The sequence below is a fragment of the Eurypyga helias genome, unplaced genomic scaffold (assembly GCF_000690775.1).
Source record: "Eurypyga helias isolate BGI_N326 unplaced genomic scaffold, ASM69077v1 scaffold32394, whole genome shotgun sequence".
Lineage (NCBI taxonomy): Eukaryota > Metazoa > Chordata > Aves > Eurypygiformes > Eurypygidae > Eurypyga > Eurypyga helias.
The window spans coordinates 1-20,079 of record NW_010248674.1 but is presented as its reverse complement, the minus strand read 5'-3'; the positions used below and the strand labels follow the sequence as shown (position 1 = coordinate 20,079).

The 20,079-nt window shown below is 39.6% G+C and overlaps 1 protein-coding gene and 1 non-coding gene across 2 annotated transcripts; both read right to left on the bottom strand.

Annotated features, from left to right (window-relative positions):
- Window positions 1-1,425: 1,425 nt before the first annotated feature.
- LOC104504284 (mitochondrial fission regulator 1-like) lies at window positions 1,426-13,562 on the bottom strand (the record flags this gene model as incomplete). The annotated part of the gene is made up of 4 exons (XM_010151145.1): window positions 13,430-13,562; window positions 10,015-10,113; window positions 4,093-4,211; window positions 1,426-1,667 (listed from the first exon to the last, which is right to left on the bottom strand). Coding segments are annotated over exons 1-4 (526 nt in total), but the record flags the coding sequence as incomplete, so codon positions are not given.
- Window positions 6,969-7,041, bottom strand: TRNAV-GAC. Its single transcript has one exon. It is a non-coding gene; the product is annotated as a tRNA-Val (tRNA).
- Window positions 13,563-20,079: the final 6,517 nt, after the last annotated feature.

The window sequence follows — 20,079 nt, the reverse complement described above, 5'->3', positions numbered from 1 at the left end:
CTGTACTTGTGCTTGGGATTGCAATTCTCACCATAATCCTGATTTCAAGTTTTATGTACTCTTCAGGTAAAAACTGATGTTCTAAATATAACAGCAGCAATAACACAATCAAATGTAGAAACGTCTGCTCACATGCACCTTTAAAGAAATCAAGAAAACCAGACCAAAGCAGAGTTTTGAGGCTTGGAGTATGAAGCGTGGGAAGGTACATATACAGTTAATAGCAAGAAGCCTGATTTTTAAGGTCCCTTCCAACCCAAACCATTCTATGATTCTATGATACTCTGTGCACACGGTGTACAGACGGTGTCATATCTATGATTCTATGATACTCTGTGCAGAGTGTACAGGCGGTGTCATTACCACATTCTACCAGGAGAGGGAGGTGAAGATAATCAAATGAAATCAAGATTTTCCTAATAAATAGGGGTAAAGGGAAAACAATGCCAAGTAAGTTATTAGTTATTTCACAAAACCACCACAATGACAATTTAAGAGTGAAACTACATGATCCTTAAAACTATTTCATAGCTTTGAATATGAAGAGTTAAGGAAAAGAGTAACTGCTTCCAGTACAAAGACAAGAATTAAACAAGAGCATCTGAAGAATTAGAACATGATTTTATACATAAACATAGGAAAGACCTGTCCTTGCTCTGTGACCTTAGGGAAGAGTGAAAAGTGAGTGGCTGTCATCTACACTCAGCAAGGGTCATCTCCCACTAATTTTCAGAGACGGTAGACTCCGAACGCCAGGTAGATGGAAAGAGGAGACAGAAACTCAGGAAAAGAAGAATTACTCTTGTTTACTACTAGAAACAGTGCACCACTTTCGGTTCCATCTGGATAATGTGTTTGTTCCCAGAGATGATTCCAGTGAAAAATTAATCTCCTTTCTGTTAATTGTTTCATAAACTCAAGATGTACACTGCATATTCTGGAAGCGTAATTAGCATCTTGTATGATTACTTAAAGGCATTTATGATCACCTTACGATAATTAAGGTTTTATTACTGGATGGGAAGATTTAAGTGTTTGTTAGCAATTAAGTAACATTCTTTTAGTTTGGTTTAAACCATCGTGTTTATCATGAGCTTTGCTCTGAAAGCTGTTTACTACTTCTTTCCTCATCCACAGGTTCAGAATTCTGGCAGACTTTCACACAAACACAAAGACTTTTGGAACACTGGAATATATGGAAAAACTGGCAGGTTTCCTGTCTTCAAGACCTATTCTGTGTCCCTTGGTTCATGTGCTGTATCTGTCTACCAAACTACCCAAAGCAATATGGAGAAGTGTTCAGTGTTGCAGTACCTCATGAAAACTAATTAGTACATTATTAATTATAAAAAGAACAAATTCATTATAAATTATTAATTATAAAAGGGACAAATTCACTAACTAAGAGTACAGCAAATTTAATACCTGCTGTCAGGTTCTGTTGTTCTTGCAAGATTACAATTTTGGCTATTTGAGCTCTTAGATTGGCCAGTTCATTTTCTAGGGCGCTGATCTTCTGCAGAGCTTCTTCATTGGCAGTCACTGTGCTCCTGGACACTGGTGGTTCTTCCAACGGGTTTTCTGAGGACATCTGTCTGCACAGGGACTTTCCAGAATTATGCAGTTCACCAGGAAGAGGCTGAGCTGTTTTTGACCAAACTTCTGACCTGTTACAAAAATATCACGAGATTCCTTTTTTAAAGGCTTTGTTAGAAGCAAAAACTACTGCACCGTTACGTACCCACCAGGAAGGCAAGCTGAAGGCCCGACGTCAAAACTGGCTTTATACAAACCACTTCTGCCAAGACATTACATAGCTTAAAGTTCCACACCCTTTCTGTCAGCATCACGAGCTGCATTTCTTCTCTTTCCCGAGTCAACTTTTTGTGGCACCCTTGGTTTCAGGAGAAAAAAAGGAATACACCCCCTCATCCCCCCAATCTATTTCTCTGCCTCATACCTATTGTATTTTTTCTTGGAATTAAGATTTGATTTGATCTTTTACCCAAATGCTACTGTTCTTCCCCCATGAACGGCAAACAGTCACTTGTAGTTGATTCCTTTGAAAAAAATAGTGTTTCTTAGATCCACAGCCCATTTTTGTCTTTCTTGGACTTCTGAAGGAACAATCCTGCATTTTAGCAGTGCTGGGAGTACAGAGCAAGTGAAACAGCTTAGTGGCACAGAGGCTGCTTATCAGTAAGTGGGAAAGGGTCTTATATCTCATTTTGTAACACAATAAATAAAAGTATAGACAAGAAAACTTCATAGAGTTCTAAAGAGTCCATAAGCTTCCTCCTTTCTCATAAGAGTAAGAAAATGCAACTCCATTGTCTTCCTCTATTACCCACCAAAGCTCAAGCTACGTTAAACACTGAGGCATTACTGAGCATCTGCAGCCAAACAAGCACTTACAAAAGGTGATATTCACTGAAGACATAATTTTTATACCGTTTATCTGAAGCATCTGAGCAACCTGACCAAGTTGAAGATATCCCTGCTCATTGCAGGGACCCTTAAACCCAAAACCACAGGGTCCCTTCCAACCCAAACGATTCTATGATTCTGTAAGCAGAACTGACAAGGATTAATGACAACAGATTATCATCAACATCATGACTGCAAAATACAACCACATACCTAACTCCTCAACCTCTTAACTCCAATCCCAAAACTTCTCAGGCAGGCCAGGTGTCGTGGTTTAACTAGCAAAATACCATGAAGCTGCTCTCACTGAATCCAGCACAGCAGGATTCCATTATTTATTCAAACATGAGAGTAAGAGCAGTGGCTAGTGGTAGGAGTAGAATGGCTCCAGGTAACACTGCTTAAGAGCCACATCCTCGGGATGCTCGGGTTAAGCTACTCTGGATGCACATCATCTTAGGTCAGCAGTTATGCTACACTTAACTGAAGCAAGAGCCAAGATTTAAAGCCAAATCAAGACCTGCGCTCTGACCACCTCAATCTGGGATCAGATGCACATTTGAGTCTTCCACGACACGGACAGAAAACACCAGCACAACTTGCAGAAGTTTGATCAGGCGGAACTGAGTGTTATCAAGCATGTTGAAATGTAGGTGGTGTTATCTAGATGGGAATAGAGAGCAACTAAAGCTGAGAACAAGATGCTTCCTATAGCAGCTATCTTTCTGCTTTCCCTAAATAAGTAAGGTGGAAGAAGCCAGTGGGCACTTCACTCTTTAAAACCTGCCTCCTCGGAACTTTTTAAAGGAGCAGAACAACTAAACAACAGAGAGTATTTTCCGTTCAGAGCAGGAACAGTGTTCTAAGGAAATGTCTTGATTGGAATCTAAGACCGTGGAAAAATATTATTCCTGAGTTGTCACTACTGCTCTGACTAGGGGTAGGGGAAAAATTATGTGTTATTTAGTTGCTTCCTCTATGAAGCTGGATGTGTAGGAAAAAAGATGGCTGCAAGTCTGCTTACTGAATTACACAGTAATTATAGCAGTTACAGTGCTATGTAGCAGTGTGTCCAGCACAACAGCACCCACCCCGTCATTCCCGACACAGGTGCTTACACGCTTCCCTGCCACTTTCCGTTAGGAACGTTAAAGACAAAATATAACCCATCATTTTTTCAATCGTCTTTAGCAGACTGCAAAGCCTTAACCAGCAAGGTGAAAAACGATGTGCCAATTATTAGATTGTCAGAGTGACCACTATTGCTAATGAGGAAGCTGTACAGAACACCGCCCCGCGTTAATGAAACTCTCAGGAGAAGCGGAGAATCAGAGTTAGCCGTTGTGCCACACCACACCAGGCACTTGCGTGGGGACGAGGCTGCTTCAGGCTGTCACGTGCAATTCTCTGCACGTAAACAAAAACCAGTCTTCCTTGTATAAAGTCAATCTCCTATATATTATCAAGCCAACCTTTCATTCATATTCCTGTTAGTCTAAACTCTACTACTTCTTTTCCAGAGCCTACCTTTCCTACTGCTCTTCCCCTCTCTCTCCCAGCATCCAAGGGCTCTCCATTGATTGTAACGCACAGTAGATTCTCACTGGAGGGAAGCAAGGCTGCTTCCCCTCAGTACAAAAGTCAGAGAAGATTTGAGAGGCATACCTGAGCCTTGTAGAGATTTCACCTTCTTCTTGAGCAACCCATCCCACATCTGCAAAGGAGGCCACCGCATCTTCTCTAAGTTGACTAGGGTGGTTTCCTTCTGTGGCATGAGAAGTAAGCTAAATTTTAAAGACAAGATTGAAGGTTTTAGAGTCACAATTCCCAGCCCGAGTCACAGTTATTTTATCCAATGCTTTTAGTCAGGCTACATGTAACTATAAACACCTACATGCACAAAACATCTGTAGACTTAGCACACCTATTTCTGTCCTGGGCTTGGTCCAGAACCGTTTCAATGACTTCAAACTATTCAGTCTAGACTGCTGAAGACTTTGCAGAGGTTCACAGTTAACTACACATACTGTCATGTGAAACTACTGAACACTGAAAATCCAGTGCAAATTATTACCTTAAAGACAAACAAACACCAAGATTCTCAGTTTGTTATATTAGCTCAAATAATAGTTTTTAAAATTATATTCATGACCAGTAGTTAAAAAAAGACATTAAGGCTTCTAGTACTTCTTAAGTTGTTTGCTCCAATTTAGTATTAATTTGAAATTCCGTTGAAGTATGTTTCCCTCCCCCACAACCTCCAGAATTTCTGTACATGAACAAAGGTGCGTGCATTACACGGGGGAAAAAAAAAAAAAAGCAAGCCATTTCTATTAGCTCAGTAATCACAAAGACTTTGTGTGAGAGGTAGGATGCAACCCTAACAGAATACACTATTTGCTAACAATCTTATTTACACCACGCCAAACAAACTGACTGTTTTCCATCCCGGTTCTGCCATTAGCTTTACAGCTGTCTGAAGCCAAAGGTGAGCAAGGTTCCAGTGACTGGAACCTTTCTTAGGTTTACAGTTAAATGACCTGAATGGAGATTTGAAAAACTGTTTGGAGCATCGTGACATGCTTCATAGACACAACTACACAAAATGGTTTCAAATCTACTTTGAAATACTGGCTGCTTCCCTGGTTAGATAAGGGCACATGTACTCAGTCACTGGACTACTGAGCAGCCTGGTCTCAGTATCTCTGCAGGTAAAAGCTACTGAAACACCTTTCAGTAATTCCTTCTGCTTTACCTGTCACCTTGAGTTACTTATTTCCAGTGCAACGATGCCACCCCTTTTGCTTGCACAACATACAATCCACAGGCCGGATTTGGACGAGTCGTTGCAGCTGTTTAAATGCTGCCTGCTGCTGGTAGTTGCCAAGAAGCTAGTAACACTGACAAAGAGGGTGGTGGCGTGTGCCAGCCTGTGAAGGCGGCTTTGATCCAGCCTCTTGGCACGTAGGTCAATTTTCAAGGCAACTCACCTCTGTAAGAGGACATTAATATGCAGCAGCAACTACGAGACGTTCACATCAACCTGAATTTGTAGCAGACCTACCACAGTAGGACCGCAGTCTGGCTGAGGTGAAACCGCTTCTGAAGAACATCCAGATATTTTGGTTGTAGCCTGTGATACCCAAACCCAGAAAGATAGAAGTTGTGGGTTTGGGGTTGGTTTTTCCCCCGGGGTTCTTACAGATAGCTTTGGAATTGGAGATTAGCCATCCTCACCTCAACTCTCTCTCAAGTTGTATGTGAGCCTTTACCACAGCTCCCAGGAGTGTGTATTGGCACCATCAGATCATTTGGAAACAACAGGGTTTTTTCCAGGTAGCATCAGCACAGATGGTAATATGTTTATCACATTAACAGTTGTGCCTAATACCATCACAGCCTGCCTCTCTTTAAAACAGTCTGGAGAATACTATATTGCATGTTAGGATTTTCATTGTCCAGGTTTCCTTGGCCATTTTATTTTTTATTTTAAAAAAGAATCTTCATGACCACAACATCTGTATTAATGGCAGTTTAAAAAAATCCGTAAAACATTAGCCACTCCTTACAAGCAATAGAGATTTTCCTGGTGGCAGTGGCCACACAAGGAACCACTACCATGAAAGACTGAAGGCACATTTAAATAGAGGCACTACACGTACTTGCATCAAAAATAATTTTATAAATCAACAGTAAGGAATGCATTTACCGCTGCCAGGTTTCCTGCACTGTGAGATAAATAACTTCCAATCCAACATTTAGTTGAAAGCCGTCTGTTATATTGTGATGCAAGTTTCTTCTTACTTTTTTATTCGTATTTATATGTAAACATAATCTGCTTGTTACCACATATACAGATGTTTCTTTTCTCTCTATCTCTAAAAACAACAAGGCCTTCCACAGCAGTGGATTTCATATTTCAAATTAAGGTAGTGGATTTTTACTTTAATTTAAAGGTTAAAAGCCAACACCCATCTCTTAAAACCTTTGCTGCCTGCAGAAGGATGCTTAAACAACTCGGTGCCTATCCTTTTCCTCCAGCCAATCCCAGCTGAAGAAAACTTTGACAGCTGCTCTGCCAGCACCTGAAATGGGGAACAAAGAGCAGAAAACAGAGGCCCAGTTTTACTGGATGACAGGAATGGAATGGAACACTGAAAGTGGCCTGTCTTTTCTTTCTCTCGAAACGGAGTAGTTGATGTTTCCCCTGCTTCTTCCTTCGCAGGCTTTTTGGCTATTTTGGTGTGCGTGCGCCTGCGGGTTTCAGACCCATAAATAACTCCACGAATTTCTGCAGAAAAGATTAAATGCATCGTTTTAGCTGGCATCACAGAATTACTGAACACTTTTGCGTTGGAAGAGACCCATAACAACTCCCTGAGTCCAACTCCAAAGGAATCAGCCCCAACTAAATTTCTGCAGAAAAGATTAAATGCACCGTACTGTTTTGGCTGGTGTCACAGAATTACTGAATACTTTTGAGTTGGAAGGGACCCATAACGACTCCCTGAGTCCAACTCCAAAGCAATCAGCCCCAGCTGTGTTTCCGCCCGGTTTCGAACCAGGGACCTTTCGCGTGTCAGGCGAACGTGATAACCACTACACTACGGAAACACTGCTGCAGAACACATGAAAGCAGGATCCCCACTTTTTGTTTGCTCCAGGACGTGGAAAGTAGAAAAATTATTTTTATACATTTAAGGATCAAATAAAAGCTCAAATTACAAATGCAGTTAGGTATTGAACATTTGGAAATGTTTCCTCAAGTAAGAAAAACTTGCTATGACTTTTCAAATTAGCCCAGTAAATTCTGACGTTTCCTATGTGCACACCAATTCTGTGGGAAGAGTCCTACTGAGCTGTCCGGTTTCCAGCAGGCAAACAGGAGAAGCACTGGACCAGAACTGATACGCTGTAGCCGAAGGATACTATCATGAAATATGGTACCGTAGGTTTGGTTGAAGCTACCTAGGCTATATTGGTAAGTTTAACTTTATGTTCTCCTAAAGACTACGGATAAACCTAAAAAATGTGACGTACAAAAAAGAACGATATGAACCATTTTCATTTGTTCATGCCAAATGCAGCATGTAAGGTTAAGTTCATAAACAGCACTTAGCAATTAATTTCAATGTTGACTATGGCATGATCCATAGAGACATATACTACAAGAGTCAGTAGACCTCAAACCTCAAAATGTTAGGCTAGTCCTCTTTTTTTTCAGACTAGCTGAACAAAAGCATACTAGAAGAAAGAATGAACATAACAGATTCTTTCAGCATCTCTTATCCATTTATCACAGGGAAAATGAAGAGCTGTGGAAAGTTTGTTGTTCTTAGACGAAGTCAGAAACACTGACGATACACATGCAGCTTCAGATGAGGCAAGAAAGGTTTGCTTTGGTTTGTAAATGAAGTGACTTACAGCAAGGTTCAGTGCATGGTCCTTTCATAACAGAGCTAAAGCTGGCAAGAAAGAAAGAGGAAGAGACAGCTATAGGAAAGCGTCAGTTGCAACAGCATAAAAACGATCGAGACCAGTACTGCGCTTCACTAGAGAATCTTAACGCCGAGATAAACACATAAAAAACAGATGTTAGCACTTTTACACATTCAGCAGTTTATATATTAAAACAATTTGAAGTCTGCAAAAACCATATACATTTTAATGTGATTCAAGCCTCAAATTTTGAAATTTGTATTTCTAATTCAATCAGCTCTGACAACCGTACTTCTAGTTTTAGGATCCTTTCCTTTCGTCTAATAGAAGATGAATGTCTACACTTAGTGTGCATAAAATCTAAGCAAAGCTGACTGAATGCCTCTTTAAGAGGAAAAAAGGAAAATATTTTATTTATTCTAACACATAATTCAGACGAAGACACATACATATTTTTATTGCAACTCTAAAAATATTCAAGAACAGATTCCCCAGATGTATCTTGCAGCTCTTTGCAAGTGCATAAAACAGAAACTTCTTCTTTCTTGTACCCCTACAAGGGCCTGTAGTGACAGGACAAGGGGTAATGGGTTTAAATTGAAAGTGGGGAGGTTTAGATTGGATATCAGGAAGAAATTCTTCACAGAGAGGGTGGTGAGGCACTGGAACAGGTTGCCCAGGGAAGTTGTGGATGCCCCATCCCTGGAAGTGTTCAAGGCCAGGCTGGATGAGGCTTTGAGCAACCTGGTCTAGTGGAAGGTGTCCCTGCCCATGGCAGGGGGGGTGGGACTAGATGGGCTTTAAGGTCCCTTCCAACCCAAACCATTCCGTGACTGTATGGTATTAAGAGAAGGCAGTATTTGGCTAACTATCTGCAAACAAGCATCATCTTCCCTTGTATGGCCTTTACAGAACAGAAAATCAGACACATTAGAGGAAGACTTCACTTCCTTTCCCATCTGAGGCAGACAGAGCTTTACTGCTGGCATAACTGCTCTTAATTAAATATCCAAAAGTTTAAATCCAACGCGTTATTTTGTTGTCCTTCTCACGTGCACAAACCCTCACCCCACAATGTATATATTTTTTTAAGTTTCACCAGGCCACTAACAGTGAAAGACAGCTGCCCCCTTGTTTCTCAGTGTAATGGTTTAAGATATGCAAAACGTCAGCACGGCTTTTACTGTCATGCCAAAAAGGCTTCCATGGTCATCTCAACTGTCTATTTTGCTACTATGTCAAGTCTACATATTGTTCATACATTTCGTATAGGATAAAGATATGCATTTAAACAGTGAAAAATTTAGCTGTGTGGAAATTACCTTGTGGGTGACGATTCCCACAATTCATCTTTATGTCCCCCGCCCTTGCTCAGCCCAAGAAACATTCCTCTCTCGTTTGAGTTACAAACGCCAAGTTTTTCCAACTCTATACCCACCCCCTATTCCTAACACAGACAGAGTTGAAGAGATTATGTGTAACAGCTTCCATTTTTCCATCTGTTCCTGAAAGACTTGTTATAAAAAGCAAGGGTTTTCTCCTCCTGAAGCTTTTACCCTCCCACTACACGCAGTTGAGTCAGGAAGCTGCACAGAATTGGTGTACCCCTTTCACCTATACAGCGCTAAACAAAAGCAAACAGGGTGCTCATGTCACCTTCTTACTAATTCTTTCACTTTCTGATAAAGTTGTTTATTTTCCCAAAGATTTTTAAGTAACGACTGTTGATCTTTACATGCCTCTTATACTAGCTTATAAATACTGTTTAGAGAAATAAAGTTCAAACATTTTTCTCCTTTATGAATATATTTTTTTTCCAAGAATAACTTTTTAATACTGTATTGCCTCATTTCCTTAGGAAAAAAACATTGTTTCAAGTTTCATCATGTGTGTTGCAGCAACATGGATTCAAGTTTTAGGCAGTACAGAAGCTGAAGAATCTGTATTTGGAAAAAATGTGAACAGGAAATAGGAAGAACTGAAGTAAACTAACTCTCCTGTGTGCCTGGTTTAGCATATTCTGCTTTTACAAACCCTCTAGTCATCCATTTAAATGAATTGCATATTTGCTTAAAATCTTCTCATGCAAGAGCAAATTCCATTATCAGTACAGTGACACACGTATTCTAAACTGCTGAGAACACCTACCTGAAACTGAACTCTTGGACACTGTATAAGAGAGAGGTTAGTACCAATTTTTCTTACAATACTTCGAGATGAACCATATGGCTTGCTTGACCAAAGCACCTGGATGGGAAGGAAAAAGAAGCCAGCTGTTAGGTAATTGACTTCTACAACACATTGGAACAGCTTTCCCTTATCCTTCCACACTATGCTTGTGCAAAATGTATTTAAAGTTATTCCTCTCAAACTAGAATAGAAGATAATATCTATACACTGAAATTTGTATCCATGAACTCCTTCCATTCTATACCCACACTGGCACAAAATCTGTGTTTGTCACCACAATATAGCTATGGCCATTTAAGTTCAAGGCAGCCTTTGCATCAAGTTTAAATTCAAAGCAATAAATTAAGTAACGCAGAAGGATTCAAGAGCTGTAAACATCTTCAAAAGCATCTGTCCATTTTCAAGACAATAAAGAATCCACATTGAGTCAGGCACCTCTTTTTAAGGGATTTCAAGAAAAGCCACTCAGTCATGAAAAATCCAAAGTTATGTAATTCTACATTTCCCAAAATAGCTTTTTTATTTTTTAATTAATTGAATTTTTTTTCCTCTTCTAACACAGGAACAGTGTCTAATAGTCTTAATAAAAGTAAATATCAGCTAGCCTAAGCATAAATATGTAACTGTGAAATTAAAGAGCAAAGAAAAGGAAAAGGGGGAAAATAAATATATGACAATGAAACTTTGTCCTAAAATAAAAAAAGCATTCACCCAGAGAAAATTGCACACAGCACCTCAAACACCTGGCTTCATCAGAACTATTTCTACTGCAGTTCAAATTTCTTCCACGTTGTTTCAACAGGGATTGAATTTGCTTTCTTTTGTTGTACTTAACGATGGGTATGTTTGCCCTGCTATTTACCATCATTGTATGAAATAAAATGAGACTTTAATCCTAGGAGAATACTACAAAATGAGCCAGGACAGAGGCAAATAAAACACCCCAAAAGACAACCCAGAGAGAAGTAGGAAAGATTTCAGCACAGGGAAAGGCAACCGAAACAATTCAAAGAAGAAAAAGAGTAACGGGAAGACTCTAACACGGTGTACGTTGTTAGTAAACAATAAGAACACTGTTTACTGTGGCCAATGTTTATTTATGGCTGTGGATATGAATTTACAACTCAGACCTTAGCTTTTAAAGGCCTATAGCTTCAAGCAAACTCAACGTCCTCTTAGAAGGTTGCCCAACAAAGAAAATTTAGATAAACTTCAGACTATTCATACTGAAACAAACCTCATGTGGCATGGCAATATCGCCAGCGTGATTAGTGCAGTGCAGCTGTGGGAGTTTCACAATACACAGCTGAGTAACACTTTGATATGCTAAGCAAAGATCACTACTTTTAAAATTTGAAGGCTCTATTAAAAATTTATGCTCCATGGTATTTATCTCCATATTATATTATCTCAGAAGCTTCACACAAACATTTTGCCTATTTCTAAACAAGTATGTTTCCTTCCTCTGGCTTTATTGGAATGTATGAATTTTGACAAAACAAATATGCACTGCACATATGCTACACTAGATCCTCCCATCAGAGCTGCAACCTGGCCACTAATCCACTCAGAGGTGGTTTTTCCACTCTATGAAACACGCATTCTCTTGCTTCATACACTGCTAAAGGTTGAACACAATTTGTTTCAATGCAGAGTACTCTACCGAGCCTGAATTTTTGGATGCCTCAAACAAAGACCGTGCATTTGTGACCATCACACTACCTATGTTTGTCTGTATGTCTGAGCAAACAGTAGGTAGATCAGGAGCCTTCAAAATACCTCGCTGACAGTCATCAAGAGTGACAAACAAAACCACAGCAATACAGCCTCACTATTCACAAGATTCTGACATTGGGAAGCAGAAGTGTTGGTGATAGCCTCAAAGCGATTAGAAAAAGAAATACTAGTCAAGGGAAGGCTTAATTAATTAGAGAAGTACTTCCACAAGAGCAAAAGAGCCTAGACTACATGATGTATGACCAACAAAAGTGCTGTGCATTTTAAACAAGTGGCAAATCTTGTTTAGAGATTGCTCAGACTGCAGACAAGATGTTGACTATCACTCAGATCCTCAAAACTATTTGGTGCCCAAATGCCCTTGGGGTTGTTCAACAACAGTGGTTTGGTGCACCAAAACTTTTAATGACTCAGTTTTCCTAATTCAAGGTGTGTCTGGACAATACTTTCAGATAACTGCATGCAAGCTGTGCCACAAGGTATGCAAGTAAATCAGCATGCTGCTCCGCTGAGCTAATAAGTCTCAGCACTGCTCTACCCAAGTTCACACAACTTCTTGAATCACTGGCAGAGCAAGTCTGCAAAATATTACTTAGTCCTACCCTCTTATTGCATCAGTGTTTTGCTGTTGTCCAGTACAGCTGACATTTGGAAAAGTAATTGCATTATCATAAGCTCGATGCAAGCAGAGAATGGGGGCAAACAGATCAAAAACTTGTTTCTCCCTCTCCCCTTACTGAGGCAGACAAATATTGCTGACAACACTCATGGTAGCTCAGCATATCCTCATACTCTGAATTTTCAAAGTTACACTGCATGAAATCTCAAATCCAAGTTCAAATGAAATCCAGAAAACACAGATCCTTATTGGTAATTTTAATTTACAATGTATAAGCATTTTGCTCTCTCTGATAAAAGGTTCTACCACAGTAATCCTAAGAACTGCCCTTCTAAGTACTGCACATAACTGTTAAGTATTTCCCCCTTGTTAAAACATTAAAATGTTTCAACAGTTTACAGGGATTACTGCATTGAGGTCAATACTTCTGCTCAAAATAGCTTCCAAAAGATCCCCATGACCAAGCAGTTGATGTGTAGCAGATCTCTCTCTGCTAAGCATTCAAAAAAACCTCTCCATACACTTTCCTCCAAGAGGAGAGCTGTGCCTGCACGCTCCTCTGTTCCCCCAGCAAAGAGCACAGCCGTGTTGCTCTCATGTACTGTAACACTTTCAGGAGAGGAACAAATAGAACAATTATCATCATGCCCGTTTCTTGGGAATTTTCCTATCTCTTAGATAAGAGCGAAGAAGCAAAAGTATTTAAGAATTAGTATCACTTAAAAATTAGTTAAAAATTTTTCCTTCAGCTTCAGAACACACACAGAAGCCCAACATGAAAAGCAATGTTTACAATGTCAACAGTTTGCTATTAGAGCTAGAAGGAACAGCATGGTATTTTTAACCTCTATATTACTCAATACTTCAGTATCCAAATAGTAAACTTCATACTTTTTCAGCAATGCAGAATCATATTGAGGATACTTAACATGCTCTTCTGGAATAGATAAGCAGACTAAAGTAAGTGCTTTCTAAACCTGATTTTCTGAAAACATGAAACAAGTTTGAAACACTTACCGATTCCATGTTTAATCCAACTTGTTCAAAAGCCATCCTAACTAAGCGCTTAAGCCAGCAAATCATTTGGAATGGAAAAAGCCCTTCCAAATGTGGATTTAAGCCGTCCAAACCTACAGGGCTGCGGAGGTTCCATAGTACTTCTGAAACGAGAAACATAAGAATTTTAGCTGCATGTTGTGGAACATATAAAAAAGTACACTGCTACATGTATTCCTAAATAAAACCCAGCTTTAGAACTGAAAACAGGACATGTGAGGTGACAACAATTCCTAGTACGGCAATGCACAGGCATTCAGAAGGCATTTACTTAATACAGGTGACAAAGATTTTCAGTACTGTCATTTTTTAAGAAATGAAAGCTGTTGCAAAGTTAATGATTAAAAAGCTGGGAAATAGTGGCTCACTTGAGCTTGGACAGAGGATGGTGTTCAACAGTTCTAAGTCAATGCTGAACACTATGGAATGCCTGCAGCTGGGGACTAGCACTAAAAATAAAAGGCCATGCTCCTATCTAAAACTAATTTCTAGGCAGGAACAAACTATAGAAAGCTGATCACCTCTCTTCATTCAGATTCCCTGATAGATTTGCTGTTTTCCCCTTTTTCCCACAGCTGAGAGAAAGGAAACATGGAAAAATGACTAATGCAAGAAAACAACAGGAAACAGTGTAGATGTGGGACCTGCAAATATTCAAGCAATTTTTAAAGTTGGACAGATTTCAAATTGCATCTATTTATATGCACTACCATTCACTTAAATCAAGATGGTTTTATTGCTCCTCTAGTGAAAATAGTGTAGCTTTTCTTCAGCTGGGTTCTACACCAGTTGTAACTTGGATGCCACTGAGAACTGTATGCCACCGAAATCAAAAAGGAAGCCATAGATCAAAGGAAGCCAAAGTTTACGTTTTTGTGTATCGGTCCAGAAACAACACTCTGTTGAACCACCCTGAACAACATATTTGTGTTGCTGCAGCCAATATATATATGTATGTACATGTATATACACACACACATATATATATATATATATACACAGAGTGATGACTAAAGCAACATAACAGCAAGGAACTGGTACTCAGGAAGTTTGAAAGTCATGAGATGGAAAAGCTATGCTGTCTGAAAATGCCCACAAGCATTACAGTTAAACCATCACTGTTTCCATTACAAGTGTTTTTTTTCAACAGTTTACAGTTCCTTAGTAATAACCTGCTTCTTGTGGAAACTTGGCAGGGACAGTGCAACTCTACAGTTATCTTTTTTTAGACAGGATTAAAAAAAAAAAAAAAATGTTGCCATTAGTTTCTCATCACCACAGAAGTAAGACATTTCCTCACAGGCTCTTCTTTTGTTTCTGAATAAACTAGGAAGAAACTACTAATCTATCAGCTAAAGGAAGACTAGTGAAAATATAAGACCAAAAAAGTTATTAAAAAAAAAAAGTGAACCAACCACCAGAATACTAGAAAGGGAACTGCAATTGTTATGAGAAAAGCAATAGGGAAGGTTAATGCCTACCTACCAAACAGCCATGAATATAAGCTACAGTCATACCTAATAAACAAGTAAGTCACAGACTTCCTTATGGAAAGCTAGAAAAGTCTATAGGGAAACACTACCTTCTACTTGATCTATTCTTCCCTTAGACAAGCTACCGGACCGTATGGATCTTTGACTACATGGCACCTGCTGTGTTTTTAAACCAGGAAGAATGCAAGTCTTTCTACATGCCCTGTATTAGATTCGGCATCGTGTCTGGCACTGTAGACATGCACTGACATAAAAGAGACAGGAATGCTCCTTTAAAAGGGGAAACCTGTTCTAAAACTGTGATACAGGTGATGCACTCTGCCTCATTCCAAAGTTCAGACTTGTTGAATATGCAGTGTGGAAATCAAAGGGAAGAAAAACGGAAGCCGTGTCAAGCCATTCAAACAAAAGAGAAAAACGAGGCTGAGGCTGTACTGCTAAGCAATTGCAAAGACAGGACTGGCTGATAACTGTAAGGGATGGCTGTGTCATGATACATTGTTCTTTCAACAGACAGACAGGTCATTAGTTTAAAAAGCTGAAGAAGTAGCCAGGGTCATGTTTTGTTTCAGGAAGTGAAGAAAAGGCGTAATTTTTTTTCTTATAAACTGAGAAGACTGAGTCTTTAATCAAAGAGACAATTTGGACAGAAGTGAAAAGTGTGTTAAACCTTCCCTCTGAGGAGATCAGAGCAGGTCTAAAAGTTTCCATGAACAGAAGGCAAAGAAATAAAGGAATGACATAAAAACTGTCAAGATAACCAATTATAAGCACAAAAGCAGACGCAGAAAAAGAGCAGCATAACATTAGGATGACAAAATAGTATAAATATGAAATAGTAAGTTAAAAAGACTAAGGTACAAAATGCATTCCAGTTTACAGGCATAAAAAAATCCTACATATGTGTTAGGAGTGAGCAGGAGACAAGAGGTAGAGCCACAATGTAACAGGACAGGAAAGAAAGCAATGAGTGATACAGACAGTCAGTATATTCTGCGTTTTTACTTGAAGATGGTAGAAAATAGAGAGACAGATGTTAAAACGGGTTCTAGACAACTCTGAAAAGTTAAAAGCATCCAGGACAACAGCATCTAATGAAAGTCACCTTGAACAGCTCAGAAATTAGTCAAAGCAATTTCTGAAATATTAGTGATTACATTTAAAACTTGTTCAGTAAGATCCAAAAGACCCATGAACAAGACAAGGAACATGATGACACAAAGCATTGGGAATAGTCCAAAATACTAATCCTGTCCCAACACATTAAGGTGACATTTTATAATTCCAGGTTCCACAACCCTGATGACTGAACACAAGACAGCATTCATTCAACAAAACACCTACTCCAGTAAAATGATTATTTATAATTCACATACTGTAAATCACTCTTTCTTCTGTAGCCTAAATATTTCAAGTACCTAATACTGGGATCATAGAATCACAGAACGGTTTGGGTTGGAAGGGACCTTAAAGACCATCTAGTTCCAACCCCCCTGCCATGGGCAGGGACACCTTCCACTAGACCAGGTTGCTCAAAGCCTCATCCAGCCTGGCCTTGAACACTTCCAGGGATGGGGCATCCACAGCTTCTCTGGGCAACCTGTTCCAGTGCCTCACCACCCTCTCCACGAAGAACTTCTTCCTGATATCCAATCTAAACCTTCCCATATTCAATTTAAACCCGTTACCCCTTGTCCTGTCACTACAGGCCCTTGTAAAAAGGCCCCCCCAGCTTCCTTGTAGCCCCTTCAGGTACTGGAAGGGGCTATAAGGTCCCCCCGGAGCCTTCTCTTCCCCAGGCTGACCAAGCCCAACTCTCTCAGCCTGTCCCCATAGCAGAGGAGCTCCAGCCCTCTGAGCATCTTCATGGCTCTCATCAACTCCTTGCTCTTGCCAATGATCTGTTATCTGCTTTTGCGGAAGACAGTGACAGTAGTCAGTCTGTAAAAGTGCAGAGTACCAAGTAGTTCCTGGATTAATTTCCTTAGTTTCTGGCACTAAGGAAAACTACCATGTTTTAACAACCTCCAGTAAATTTGTTATTTAAAAGGAAATCTGAAAGGAAAATGCTTCTATCAGCTTGATATTTTCATGAGACCTGTTAGTTTCCCAGAATTATCCTCTGACAAACTTCATACTCCTTTCTGCCAGACTACATTGCACTATATCTTTCTTCATAAATCTCAGTTATTTCACAGTTATTTTGTGTGCCAAGAACAGAAAGGGTTCACCCCAAATGAAATTGCTGGACAGCAAGAATTAAAACATTAGCAAATGTTTCTCTCATGCTCTGTATACACGCCTATTTCTGAAGCAGGAGTTAAATGTTTATTGTTTTTACTAACCGAGAACAATACCTCTTTTAAAATATTGATGCTTGCTTTATTTATCCTCTGTCTTCTTTATGCCACCTAAACTAAAAATAATAGTAGTTTAATTGCCCTACAGCTTCCACAGCTCAATTACTACAGTAAAATGCCGTGAGTGATAGTAATATTCCTCTAACACATGGTCCTTCTGCTGTGCTTAAGCAAAACTACTACAAAAATAAGCAGGAGTGAGAGGCAAGATTCCCAAAAGAAGTTAGAAGAGTAGTAACAAGAAGAATTACACTTCATTGCATAAAGGAGGCAGGGGTTGGAATTTCATGGTTTCTTCATTTATCAAACTCTATTTACACAGAAATTTGTAGTGCTGAAGAACTTTCCTTCTGATACGGAAAGATGTAGGAATTCCCTTGTTCAGAAAGGAGGAAGTCTACATTTCTGAGTGTTGGGGTTCTCACCTTAGCCTCCCTGAACTCCCTTTTTGCCCCCTCTTTTCCCAACCACTTTTGCAGGTTTCATTCCACACTGTCATATCAAATACCAGCCTACAAAGCTGAGAGGTAATACCATTTACAAATTACAAAATGTTCATGAAATAAATAGAAAGGCTCTGGAGGCTGCAGACATAAGGCACATCACTCTAAACACGAAAGTCTTTGCCAGGCTTTCTAGTCAGCCCTACCCATGAGAGATGAAAAGAAAGAAAAATCAGATGCAACTGCTTTCAAATCAAAATTCTTCTCTGTGTATTTCCCAATGTTGTACTTGTCCAAGTCCCTTTCAAATTATGAGTCCTCACTCTTTTTAGAAGAAATATTACATTCAAATTTTTGTTACTGAATAGGTTTCTCTCATTCATGTGAGATCCACACAGAAATTAAAGAGAATGGCTTAATGGGCTTGAGGCAGCAGATCAGCTTTTACAAATAAACAAATGCATGACATCTGAAAATGAAATGTCTAGTCTCTCAACTAAAAGAGTAGGCACAACATAAAGAAGTAGAAAATTTTCAAAGCAGCATGGTTTCAAAAGAATATCAACCACATCAAAAATCACACACACAAAAAAGAGCAGGTTCCTCCTTATTTTAGCAGGAAACTAGGGCATGCATATCTTCACAGCCTTTAAGACTGACACATGACCCAAGCTCATCTCATGAAATTATATCCATAAGGAAACATATTAAAGAAGTAATAAAGAGAGATAAAGCCAACAAAAAATTATCACAGCAACAGCAAGCCAAGCAGGCAGGAAGAATCTTCTGATAAAGGACTAGATCCCCTCCCAAATCAACACAGACTGATTACAAGTAATGTAAGTACATGGCAGAGATCACACAGCCAACTACAGAGGTCTGTATTTTGGCTTGGAAGGCACAAATCATGCAGTGCCCTGTTACTTTCAGAAACACTTGTATGGAAAGATTATGCCAAGAGAGAGAAAAGTCAGTGAATCAATTGCCTATCTAAGATATCAGCACAAAATCTAAAACAAGAATTGAAAATAATACACACTTGTAAAGAAGTAGTTAAAACTTTCTTAAAAATACAGCCTAGTCATATATATCTCAAAATGCAGAAACATATTCATTACATCTTACACATGTTACCATATCTTGCCAACAAAAGATAGAGAAAAAACCTCCCACATTTAAACACTAGTTTAATCAAAAGCCTTTGCTCAGCAGAGTTTATATCTACACGGTGCAATATGATACCATGTAGAGGTAAACGAAATCCTTCAGTATCTCTAAATCATGCAGTATTATACTACAGTCATAGCCATATACCTACACTTTCCTACAGACAGACACACCAACTGCCCCAGCCATTGCCGTGAATGCCACTCATTCGCTACACCTCTGAGAAGCATGAACATGCAAATTTCATTAGCAAAAGGGTGTATCTGCCTGAAAAAGCATTTAAAATGTTGTGTTCTACACCTCCAAATCTCTCTGTAACAACACTGAGTTCCTACACGCAGCAATTGTATTTCAGCTAGTGACCTCTATGAAGAAAATTACTTTGATTCAGTAACAGTTAACTGGAACTTTTAAAGACAATGTGCAGAAAACTCAGCTCCCTTCTTTTTTCTTTATCACCTATGTTAAGGCAGTGGGTACCAGAAGAGAGAATTATTTCCCTTTCATTTAGTCGTTATAAGTCTTGTCTTCACAAGAGCTACAAAGGTTAAAGGCTGTATGAGGACAGCATATAAATATTAATGAAGTCTCGCTGATGCTATCAGACAGAGATGATGCCAGCATTTAAACTCTACTCACACTCAGTGTTTGGAATTTTAACAGCTTGTTTAACAAAACAAATACAAGCATCTAGCAAGTTACTTAATCACAATTGCAGAAGAACCTGAGCACAGCAGCACTAGCACGGAAGGTATACAAAATAAGCACTGTAAGTTTACAGAAAAGGAAAAAGCAACAGACCCCTTAAGATTAGACTCCTTTTCCCTCTATATGCCACCTCTGTATTTTAAAGCCTCCTTAAAAAACTTCCCTGAAACTTCTCCAGATTATCTTTTATTGACATAATTTCCCGTGACCTGTCACTCCCGTCACATCAACGTAAGAGGGTTTCAGTTTCGCCCAGCCCCCCTGCACAAACAACAGCTTCGACCCCAGCCCCTCGAGCCGTTCCCACGCTGTGCTGCTCCTCCGGCAAAGGCGGGGCAAGCGCGGCACCTTCGCAAGGTCGTTGCCTGCCCGGCACCTGCCCTGGATCGGTCCTCGCTGCTGCCACGCGCACAGTGGCGAGGCGGCGGCTCCATCCCGCC